Source organism: Varanus komodoensis, unplaced genomic scaffold (genome assembly GCF_004798865.1).
Source record: "Varanus komodoensis strain SLA01 unplaced genomic scaffold, ASM479886v1 scaffold24, whole genome shotgun sequence".
NCBI lineage: Eukaryota > Metazoa > Chordata > Lepidosauria > Squamata > Varanidae > Varanus > Varanus komodoensis.
Window position 1 is genome coordinate 9,765,067 of NW_025335641.1, and position 12,332 is coordinate 9,777,398.

The 12,332-nt window shown below is 41.5% G+C and overlaps 1 protein-coding gene across 7 annotated transcripts in view; it reads left to right on the forward strand.

Moving 5' to 3' along the window:
• DPYD (dihydropyrimidine dehydrogenase) overlaps positions 1 to 12,332 on the forward strand; it is a 538,071-nt gene that overhangs the window by 346,205 nt on the left and 179,534 nt on the right. For all 7 annotated transcript variants that reach the window (XR_006414940.1, XM_044432357.1, XM_044432363.1 and 4 more), the window contains one exon: positions 6,849 to 7,013. Coding sequence is in view for 6 of the 7 variants with exons in the window: in XM_044432357.1 (XP_044288292.1) it covers positions 6,849 to 7,013 (165 nt within the window). In the remaining variant the exon portion in view is untranslated. The remainder of the gene's footprint in view (positions 1 to 6,848; positions 7,014 to 12,332) is intronic.

Sequence of the window (12,332 nt, forward strand, 5' to 3'; positions counted from 1 at the left end):
CCGAAAAACCAGTAACGACGGTGCCAGGCGGACCTCTTTGGGGAGTGAATTCCATAGGTTGGGTGCCACCGCAGAGAAAGCCCTCCTCCGAGTACTTACTCTCCTAATTTCTTTCATGGAGGGTTCCCGGAGAAGGGACTCTCCCGCAGATCTCAAAGGGCGGTCGGGCATATACGGACGTAAGCGCTCGTTCAGGTAGCCAGGACCCAAGCCGTTTAGGGCTTTATAGGTCATAATCAACACCTTGAATTGGGCCCGGGCTTCAATGGGAAGCCAGTGAAGCTGACGGAGGACTGGAGTCATGTGAGCATAACACCCCGTCCCCGTCAGCAACCTGGCAGCTCTATTTTGCACCAATTGAAGTGTTCGGACTGTCTTCAGGGGAAGCCCCACGTAAAGCGTGTTACAGAAGTCTAGGCGGGAAGTCACCAGCGCGTGTGTCACCGTCGCCAGGCAGTCGTACTCCAGGTAGGGGCGCAGCTGATTAATCAGCCGAAGCTGAAGGAAGGCGTTCCTCGCCACCGCTGTCACCTGAGCTTCCAAAGAAAGCTCTGGGTCGAGGAGTACTCCTAGGCTGCGGACCTTATCCCTAAGAGGGAGTGTTGCACCATTCAGGACCAGGTCAAATCCACCCTCTCCGAAACCCGATCCGCCAACCAACAGGACCTCCGTCTTGTCTGGGTTGAGTTTCAGTTTATTTGCCCTCATCCATTCCCTTACCTCGGCCAAGCACCGGTTCAGCACAGCCACTGCCTCACCTGGATTAGTGGAAAACGAGAGGTAAAGCTGGGTATCATCAGCGTATTGATGATTCCGCAGCCCACACCTCCTGATGACCTCTCCCAGCAGTTTCATATAGATGTTAAATAGCAGAGGGGATAGAATGGAGCCCTGTGGTACTCCATGGCATAGCTGCCATGACGTAGAGACATGGTCCCCCAGCACTACCTTCTGGAATCGACCGTTGAGATAGGAGCGGAACCACTGCAAAGCAGTGCCTCCAACCCCCAATCCCGCAAGTCTATCCAGAAGGATACCATGGTCGATGGTATCGAAAGCCGCCGAGAGGTCCAGAAGAACCAACAGGGATGTACTCCCCCTGTCCTTCTCCCTGCACAGGTCATCGTACAGGGCGACCAAGGCAGATTCAGTACTGTACCCGGGTCTGAAGCCGGACTGAAAAGGATCCAGATAATCCACCCACACATATGAGAATGTTGGTGGGCACACGGTGAAGAAGCTCAAAGAGTAGACTTATTGTGTAAGTGGAAGGCCATTTGCACAACATTGGCATTAACCCTGTCTGAGTTGCTTCCTCAGGCTGGGATAACACATATGGCAATGTGTTAAATGCATTATGTAAGAATCTCGAAGTGTGTTCCAGCTCACTACAAGTGAGTGCCAAAACCTCACTAAACTTTAGTTGCAATTCAGACTTTCTGAAATAAGAGATTTTGTTTGTGTGTATTAGCCTACAGTACTTCCATAAGACTATTCTGTGGAATTGTTCACAAAGCCTTTGCAATTGTCCTTATTCCACCAATGACATTTAGTAGTAGTAACCCCAGTTACATCTGGAAAGTTACTTAATGAACATGGAATCAAAGCATCAAAACACTCCAGTTGAGGAAAGGTCATATAAATTAACTTCTGGAAAAGAAGTAATATGATCATTTTGTTTAAACCTTTACATCAATTATACTGAAGGGAAATTGACCAAGGTTCACTAAACACAACTATTTAATATGTCACAGTTAACAAAAGTCTGGTTTAAGCATTTAATCTTGTCTCATTAATGTTTGCCTGCCCCCTCCTCATAGTTGCACACTTTACATGTGAAAGCAGTGACACTCACCAGGTCATAAGTGGACTTCCTACACTTTGCATCCTTTCTCTGTTTTATCAGAAGAAACTGCCAGATAGTTTATATCAAGTCCCTAAGCATTTTCCTTTAAGTTTTCTACTCTGTATGGAAGATTTTCAGTGATTACTTCTTTGAGCTGCTTTCCATTTGAAAATACGACGCCATTCATTTTTCTTTGTTTCATCAAAAAGGACACACTGAAACTGAAATTCTACCTTCCACATGGGTAGATTTTACATTTCTGTACAACGAACAATTTCTCAGGTCTTCCGTTTAAAGTTAAGATAAAGTGGAACTGGTTTTGACATAAATGGAGCTGGACACTACACATGCTGGGTGTGCTAATGTTAATTGCATTAATATTTAGTTGTGTATAGAGTAGGTCTACTGAAATCACTGATTTGAGTTAGTCATTACCAACTTAAGTTCCACTGATTTCAGTGGGTCGATTATATAGGATCACATAGATGCATTCTTATGCAAATTTAGACCAACTGCCGCTCCCCAGCAAATCCCAGTTTGCTTATGTTCGTAATATTTTGCCCCCAACACAAAGTCATAAGAATACAAATACTGATTTTTCGGTACATTAAGGGCAGGATCTGACGAAATGCTACATGGAAATCCACATCTTGTCATTTTGCTAACTACTTGGAACATAGAGTTGTGGAAGACAAATATTTTATTGCTTTGCTTCAGTGTATTTGACCCCACCTATCAACTGAGGGTTAAATTACCAGTCTACAAAGAGATACAATTTATCTGACCAATAAAATATGATTGTTTCTTTGCATGAGTTAATACTGTGCCTTTTACAGATGTGTTCTGCATATCTATGGTGTTTCAGATTGGTTCTACCATATTTAATTGTTTTACCCTTGGGTTTTGATATTCCTAAGACCTACAAGGTTTATATATACTGTGAGAAACTAGATTTGGAATGTTTATCAGTTGACCATTAAAGCCTCCTGCAAAATCTGCAGTGAGATAAATTAGGAAGTATTTTATACACATATTTCATTTTTGAAGTCATATTTCAGAATAACTAGTAGATAACTAGTTGAATTATGTGAACAATTTATTTGTTTCTAAACTGTTCTGGGCCATAATTTTAGTTACTGCTTCTGCTGCTATTCTTCACAGATAAGGTCATCTTGGTCTACAAACACAATCAGGTACCATCCAGCAAACAAAATCATATTGTTGCATTAATACATGATGCAGTGATGTCACTGAACATCAACAAATGAGATCATATGAGATTACTGGTGAAATGAAAATCATGTCACAATAAATAAATATTTCAAGTATGGCTAAAAGTGATCCCAAACTGGGAGATGGGAGTGAAGCAAAAATCACATAAAAAAAGACAAGCCATTTCAGCTCAACCATAACTTAGCCCAGTAAAGACATGTTTACACTTAAATTTCTACACTTCTATTTTCTGAATTCCATGTATGTGGTAGAGGGTGAAAAGAGGCACTTGGGAGTAGCCTGCAACTGAGGAAATGCATAATGTGGCAAAAGTTGTAATGAAATTAGAATTCTATATAAAATTCTTCTCAACTAACAGTTTCATTTGTCTACCAACATTGGTAAAGGAAAATCTCTCTTTTGGTGCTAGAATGAGTGCATAAGTTTAAGGGAATTTAATGTAATTTAGTTATACAAATGTGTCAGAAATTCTTACCTTTTCTCTTATGACATCATGCTTACATACCTGCTGAACCACATATGTGATTTATTTTTCATTTGATAAAATGTTTTAGTTAATATATAATTGTTAAACAAATGAAAAAGGACCTAGCAAAGTGCTCCCATGGCATTTTATTTGCCCTATATTTATTCAATTTTGTTCATGAGAATCAAAGTATTGCTGATCTCCAAATTTAAATAGCTTATTGAAGTTCACACAGTTTAGGGAGCATTTCCAACCTTGTTCAGAACTAGAAGACATGTTATATGCAGTAGTTCTCAGCTTCAAAATCCCACATTTCCAGGCCAGCCTGGATAAAACCAGTGAATGTAGATGGTACCATGCTTGATGTAACAATGGCTTAACTTAAGGACGTAGATCATAGAAAAGAACTGTGAGACCGCAGATATTTAGATATACATTGAAAGAGGAGGGCATCTTTCTAGAAGACAAGAAAAGCAGTGCTCGTTCAAGTACAGCTTGCAAAAAATTAGATTGAATATGAATTTAGGAATACGTAGGATATTCCTAACAACAGAACAGGGACCCTGCAGTTGTTAGAAATGGAATCCTTTCCTTTGGAGGTTTCCCAAAAGTAACCATTTAGGTTTCCTTTTAGGTATAGCCAAAGATAATTTTTGCAGATTGAATAGGGAGTGGGTGGGGGAACAATATTCAAAACAAGGGTCAGGGGCAGCTTTTGAATATATTCAAGACTAAAATTTTCAGCACATTGTGTTGGACCCTGAATTAAGGGTGTGTAGTTCCCTGTCCACTTCCCCCAGGGCAGATGTTCTAGCCCCATGGAAAATGTTACAGAAAAGATTGGTGGCCACTGCAGAAAGGTGTAGGGTGTAGCATATGCATAGAAGGAAAAGAAGGAGATCTGTCAGGCAGAGACATCTTTCATGAGTAGAATAAAAGCTCCTTTTCAGCAATAGGGGAACAGAAAACAAAATTATTCACTGTATTTTTCCTCTGTAACCCAGAGTGACAGAAATGTGCTGTCCCCAGTTTGAACAGGCTTTGTGATGTCACTGCATAATCTTCATTGGGTACAGGGCAATGGACTGTACATGACAATCCATAGAATCCTTTGCATAGCTGTGATTTTTAAAGTATCAAATAAAAAGCAACATAAAATGTATTGTTTTCCTTAAAGCCAAAATCTGTCATAATCCATAATTAAAATAAGAATATAAATAGTTATAACAAATGAAATATATGATCAGATCAACAGAATGTGTGAAGGTATATAAACAGCAATGTTATAACACTTGTGTCTTCTCAAAGAATAAATAATAACACCAAAATATGGGGGGGGGAACCCCCACTCAGAAGCTCCTCTCCCAAACATCCTCCCTAAGTCTGGTCCCCTCCAGATGCCTTGAGGTAAAATTTCCATCATCTCTGATTATTGACCATTTTGGCTGGGGATGATGGAAGGAGTAGTAAAAGGGCATGAAATTGAGCAAAACTGTTCTAAGATATTGGCTATCAAGTAAGGTGATAAAGAAGACAGCTTGTTGCATTAACTTTTATTTAAAACAAAACACTGATATTCTAAATGCAAAGAAAGCTTAGAAGAATATGCATGCTGGACAAAAATGGAGACAAAACTTTAAAAAATGTAAACAATACATGAGTAGCAAAAAAAGAAATCTGCCAGTTCTGCATTTTGCCAGCACCAGGAAATTAAATGAAAAGTATATTGGCATGCAGTATCTTCATATATCAGAGAAAAATATAGTAGTAAAAGTTGTAACAAGTATCATTTTTCAGTTATTATTGAAATGTCAGCTGTGCTGATTAACTGCTACACATTAATTGGTATGTTTTCTCTATATATGAATGTACATATTTGTACATTGACACAATTTCTAACCATTTATCTTATAATAAATAGTCCAAATAGAAAAACAAATAAAAATTACTAGACATTTACATACAATTTGAAAGAAGTTCCTTTATCCTCTGCAATGGTAGCACTTGGCAGATTCAGGAATAAATAATCATTTCTGGTGAGAGTATGCCTTATCAAACATATGCAGATCAGCACTAATTAATGCTAATTAAGGTTTCCTGTCTATCTAGTTGGAAAAATGTCCAAATGTTATGAAATCAGTTAGTATGCCTATTACCCTAATTGTTTTATATGGGATGGATCTTAATTAAAATATGTAAATTGACCTTAATTGCTATATACTAATGGGGGTTCATGTTATCTCTCTAGAAGTGACAAGATGGTGAGTAGGGGTACTTAACTAAATAATTCTATGAAATCCTTAACTAAACAAGGTTCAGCACCCAGCTTTCCAGAAATAAGAAGGCTTGTGTTCGCCTGCAAGCCGCACATACTGACTTTGGCTTTGGTGCTCAGGAGTAGAGAAGTTGGATCTCTGCCCAATGTTCAGAGGTACTTTTTCTCCAGATGAAGTATACCAAAAACAAGTTCTAGATATTCTGAATTTGAATATTCAGCCCAATTGTGGAGTTACAAAGGGCAAGAAGTTTTTCAATCCCCAGATTCTCTGGAAGAACTCCTACTGTTGACTGGTCTAGATAGACCCATGGATCAGTTCAGTATAAGGCTGCAGAAAAAGTGTTACTACAGCTTTTTCTGCAACTACTGTAGCAGAACTCATGCATCATTTTATCTCTGGGTGGTCTCAAATGCTGCAAACTTACCAGAAGTGAATGAGAAATAACTAAACATGGTGTAGGCAATAGTGACTCTTTCAGCCTTGGGTGGGACAAAATTTCTGCTGCATATATGCTTTTGTATGTTCACCTTCCCTCCACTTCCCTTCTGCTGTCTCCCAATAACAGGATTTAGAGCTTCTCTACATGGGGCATTTAGTGTGCATGTGTGTGTCTGCACTCATGGAAATGTGAAGGTTCTTTTCACAACCTCGTTATGCTTCAGGGCTTCTCCTGTGTTTTCCAGCCTTTTTGTCACTTTTTCTGCTTTTGATTTCACTTTTGTCTAGTGCAACATTTATATGGTTGGATCCAAAGTTGCAAGAGTGGATGCTCAGATGACAGAATTTCCTCTCTGTAACCAATTCACATGACCGTGAATCTGCTCTGAAGGATGAACCAACTCATTTTGGGGTGCCTTGTAGGGTCTGCAGCTGGGAGGGGAAAATCCATTCTACCAGTGGTTTCACTTTCTCTGGTGGAAGGATTCCACTGGATCCATTGCTGTATTTTTTGCAAAAACAGGTTGCAGTAGGTTTGTTGGTTGTTCTTATTTTAACTTTGACAAACATTTTCCTATTTCAACAGGACTGTATAACCAATGTTTCTCCAAGAATAGTCCGTGGAACGACCTCAGGTCCCAACTACGGTCCAGGCCAAAGTTCTTTCCTGAACATTGAACTCATCAGTGAAAAAACAGCAGCCTATTGGTGTAAAAGTATCACTGAACTGAAGACTGACTTCCCAGACAAAGTAAGTTGGGCTCAGATGCAAAGAACATACATATGGAGGCTGGAGAGAAGAAATTACATTTTTATAGAGTTGTGGAAGTAGTTTGAAAAAGAAATTGCTGCTCGTGGGCTGTGCATTTGTGTTGCTTTTGCTCTGGTAAACAGGTTGGCATTTCAAAAACCTGCAAAACTTAGAGATGAAAATGGGACAGAGGAAATGTGTTTACAGCCTGAGAAGTAAAGTCTCTCGCAAACCACTTTCTGCCCTTTTAAAAACTAGTTATTTTCAAATTCCATTGATTCTGGACTAGCAAATATTAGTGCATTTAATGTGGCTAAACATATCCATGAATTCAGCTCAGAACCAATATCATTAAATATAATGGCAAATTTATCAGTAAACAAGGACAGATTTTTGCTTCCTGAGTAGAAATCTCTTGGCACTTATTATAAAATGCTCTGCACAATTAGGGTTTGCAGAAACAATTTTTGTTAGATTCCTTTGCTCTTCTCTGGAAAAGCATATAATGCTAGATATGGTATACATTGTTTTATATATATATTTAGCCTCTCTGAGCATTGTCTAAGTGAATACAAATGAGGGGGAAAAGAGATCAGGATACAAAAGAGTATCAGCAAGTGATGACATTAAAGTAAGTTATTGCATGATTGTAAATATTAATAACAGAAGAAAATAGGTATATATAATTGCTTTTGCATTGTAATACAGACAGTTTAAATAGTGGATTCAACTTGCTAAGAATTAAAGCCTTTGTCACTATCAGAACAGTTGAGACTGCTTTGAATTGATTTTCAGCACAAAAGAGAATTAAAATTATCCACATTTTAGTTACATTAAATTCCACTTTCACAGGGCAATGACAAAAGTTGAGCTGAACAACAAAGTCACTGTCAATCCTGGAATACTTCCATTTTTTGTTACATGCCATTCTCCTCCCCACCCCTACCCCGGAATTTTGGAGTTCAGAATTTACCTGAACTTGCTTCTGAATTGTAATTGATGGATTGATATAAGTTGTACTAATCGGGCTGTGTCTTTCTTCCATCTGCATAACTATTGATGTGTGCATTGGTAAAGAATGCCAAAAGGCAACCTTTAATCGATCATATGCATGATTCCATGAAGCTCCTGTGTGCATCGATAAACAGTGCAGAAGAGCAAAGCAAACTGCAGCTTTGTGCAGTTATATATGGTCATATCGAGATTCCTTTTGTGATGTTCTGCTAGGGCATCATCATCACCATCACGTGTCCCACTTTTTTCCTCTGACAAAGAATCCCTCGTGACTTACCTGGTGGTCCTTCTCTCCATTTGCTCCTCATAACTGCAACCCTGCAAGGTAGGCGAGGCGGAGGGGTTGTGACCGGCCCGAAGTCACTGGATGAGCTTCATGGCTGAGTAGGGGCCGGGCCCCAGCTCCTTCGAGTCCCAGTCTCGCATTCTAACTCCTTTGCCTCACTGGCTCTCATCACTGTGTTCTGTGTGCCTCACTGAAGCACCGTGCAAAAAGAATCTTGCTGCCATCACACATGCGATCACTGCTTGCTTTTTCTTTTTCTTTTTTTGCCGTTTTTATGGGTTTATCAGTGTTTAATGCGTTCTTTGGTAACAGTAAGAGGGTAAGGATGTGAATAAAGTGAAGGGACTGTGCCATGTAGAGTCCAATTTTGGAAATAATTTTAGAAATTCCCCTAGTCCATTAATCCAGACATTTATCCAGAGCAGAATTATGGATGAGTGAAGCACCGTATGAAGTACATGAGAGAATCAGTTCAGGAAGGGAAAGAAAGGGGGATCCTCTAGTCCCTAATATGAACAATTTGGGTTACCGTATTTTTCTGGGTATAAGATGTTACTTTTTCTTAAAAACAGTTACGTAAAAATGGAGGTGAGTCTTATACACGGGGGGCCAAGAGGAGATCTGTGGGCGTGCTGGGAGGGGGGGGAGAGTGGCATGATCAAACATGCACGCAGGGGGGGGGCGAAGCGGCACACGCGGGGGGGCGGCGAAGGAGCAGGGGGGGGGGGGGGGGGCAAGGTGGTGCACGCGCGCGGAAGCAGCTCGCTCGCTCAGAGATCGGTAGAAAAAGTGGGGGGCCTCCTATACATGGGAGCATCTTATAGATGGAAAAATATGTTACACAGTATGGGAAAGATTGGAGCTGGCACAGAATATTTTCCTGTCTGACACAAAAGGCAAGAGGGTGCGTTTTTCTCTCTCCACATACAGAAACTGGCCAGAATAGAGTTGAATTTTCCTTCAACCCAGCGTCAGGACAGTGTTCTCCATTGTCCCTCGGGGAAGCAGGACAGTTGAAGGCGCGCACTGCTTCCATGTGCCACGTGCAGCCCTGTCCTCCAACATCCTGCCTTCATTCCCTGCTCACACCATGGTAGGGCTGGCCATAATCTGCAAACACGTCTGTTGAATGTTCTCAGATAGCCGAGAGTAAGGCGAAGGCTCATGCTCTGTAAATGCAGTACAATGTCGTGTGTACTGAAGAGTGGAGAAGCACTGCTGTGACAAAAGGCTTGGAAGAGACTGGTGAATGAAGAGTGGATATTTGTAGGAAGCAGTGTGAAAAGAATCCTGGCTGTCGTTGCCTGTTCCTGTGACGATGGCTGATTGTTATTAGAGTCTCAAGGCCCCTGCTATGTTTTATACTCTGAACATTTAAGGCAAATCATGATAATGCGACTGTTCTTAGTGGAAGGCAGATCACATTGTTGAATATCTGCAACAACAACATATAACAGATCCCTGATGTAGGAGTGTCCACCCTGGCTGACTGCTACATTTTAACAGATGCGTATTTCCCGTGGCGCAAGGGCTGAAACACTCTGATTTTGAATAAACACAGTTCTACGTGTATTCATTCATCATTCTCTTCCATCCAATTCGGCATCAATCTCTGTTTTCTAAAAATGCATGCAAATGTACACTATTTTTGAATGGTTTTTCCAGCCACAACCAAATACAGATATCTGTATGCATTGTAACATAGAATAAGCACTTTATGCATTTCTACCTAGAAGTGCAAATTTTATGTGCAAATTTTGTGGATTTTGGTGTATGTTTTGAGCCAAGGACTATGTTGCAAAATTCCAAAAAATGCCAAACTGCATTCTACTTACACATTAGTCCAGAAAGTGTAAATAAAGTCAGTTCACCCTAAGTAGTAATAAACTGAATAAACTCCTTAGGCATTTGTTTGTTCTAGAATGAAATATTCTTGACTTCTTCAACGGAGCCACTGCTGCATTTGTTGAGACATAAAACATGCTTTTTATCCTCCCAGTTCTACCACCAGTGAGCAAATCAACAATGAAAGGGACAGGGACCTCCTTTAATATGTACCAAAACTGCTCATTATTAGGTAAGGCAAACAGGTGTGAACATCTGAGATGGATACAGGTAGAACTCTGACAAGGACTCCGTAGGCGGGGCCATTAAAGACACCATCGCCTTGTATTCAAACCCTTAAAAGATTAAGGGTTTCTCAGGACTGAAAATTACACTGTGTCCCCTGGGGTCTTTGGCCACTAGTTGCCTGTAGGACGTGGGAAACAATGACAAGTGCCAGGCTGAAAGGTAAATGTATATTAACCACTCATGGATTTAAATTGTGACTTGTTTGGAATACTTTTCATAGGTAAATTTTCTATTTATTTATTTGGAGAATTTATATGCCGTCCCATGATCATAATTCTACATTATGTTTATATTGTATTTTAAAATGTTTAATCCTGTGTAAATCACCCAGAGAGCTTTGATTATTGGGTAGTATAGAAATGCTAACAAGAACAGGGACCGGTCTTTTCCAGAGTTTATTAGTGATTGTTGTTGAATGGAAACTAACTAAAAGCATAATTGTGCAACAGTTCCACCAGTGTCAAGTGGTGATGGGTTTTCTTTCCTGATAATCCACTGGCTGGCAGAGTCTTGAAAGGGGTGAGGTCTACTGCAGTTCATGTACCTTGGCAAAAAGGAAGAGAATGTCCTGGAACTACCAGTTTTGACTGTTGGTATTTTGCCTGGATTCCAGTTGGCACTGGACTCTGATACTAGATCTTTGTCATACCTGCTAAGGACATAGAAAGGGATGTGCAGCCCTATATCAACCATGCATCTCATAGAAAGAAATATAACACAACTAGTCCAGGCTGTTGATCCTCTCAAGACTTGAACATCTCAGGACTTGGTTGATACCAAAGACTCAGAAACGATGTTCAAAACCTTAGCAGACGTTGAACAGAGTGTGACACTTTAGAACATCTGGGAACATCATCTGCCAGAGCAAATTGTCGAAGCATTGGGTGGATACCATTCAATATCCCCTTTGTCTGGTGTGGCCTTGGCCACCTTCAGTGGGATTGCACAAATCTGTGTGGTCACCGAATTGGCTCATAATGTCAGTCCATCCGTTGGTATTTGTGGGTTTTCATCAGACATCCTTCATAACAAACGGAGCACAAAAAGAGGGCTCTGGAAGAATTCTATTAATAAAGACATCCACAATGAATACAGGTTGAAAATGAGTGACAAGTTTCCCTGGGACTACATAAGCACTTAGTCACCCTCATTCAATATTGTGTGGGTGGCAGCAGTGTCGGATTGGGGGTGGGGCACAGGGAAGGGCCAAGGGCTTAACTCACCGGCTGCGGCCAAGTCAGGACAGGACAGGCCCATCACCGCCGCCGCCCGGGGACTGACCAGCTGCCGCAGACGCCGCCACGCCTGCTGAAACCGCCACCGCTCCGACAGTCAGCGGCAACAACAGGACTGGGGATGCTGCTGGCCTATGGCTCCTCCACCTGTGCCAGCAAGGTCTCTGTGGGCCCCGCCATTGCTCCCCTCCCCCCCCCCGGGATGGGTAGCAGCTGTGCTGGATTGGGGGCGGGGAGGGGCCACGGGCTTAACTCACCGGCTGCAGGGTGACAGCCTAAGGGCGTCGTCACCATTTGGGGCCGTGTGGGGCTGGGCTGGGCCAGGAAGTTTGTGTTTGTTGTAGTGGGTGGGTTGGAGGGTTTTAAATTGTATTTTATTGTATTTGTTTTAGTGACTCCACATCTGCCTACTGCTTTTATGGGGTTGTCTGGGGAGCGCATGGGCTCCACCACTGGGGTGGTCTTGGACAGAGGGAGAAATGGCGTTGGGGGATTAACATGTCGGCATAGAAGGAGAGACAGATGGTTGATACCTGTTCCTCCTTCTCGTTATTCCTCCAACCGGAAGGTTCTGGGTAAGCTTATCAACCGCCCCTTGGGCCTGACAGTGCTGCTGCTTAATGCCAGGTCAGTCCATAATAAAATATCCCT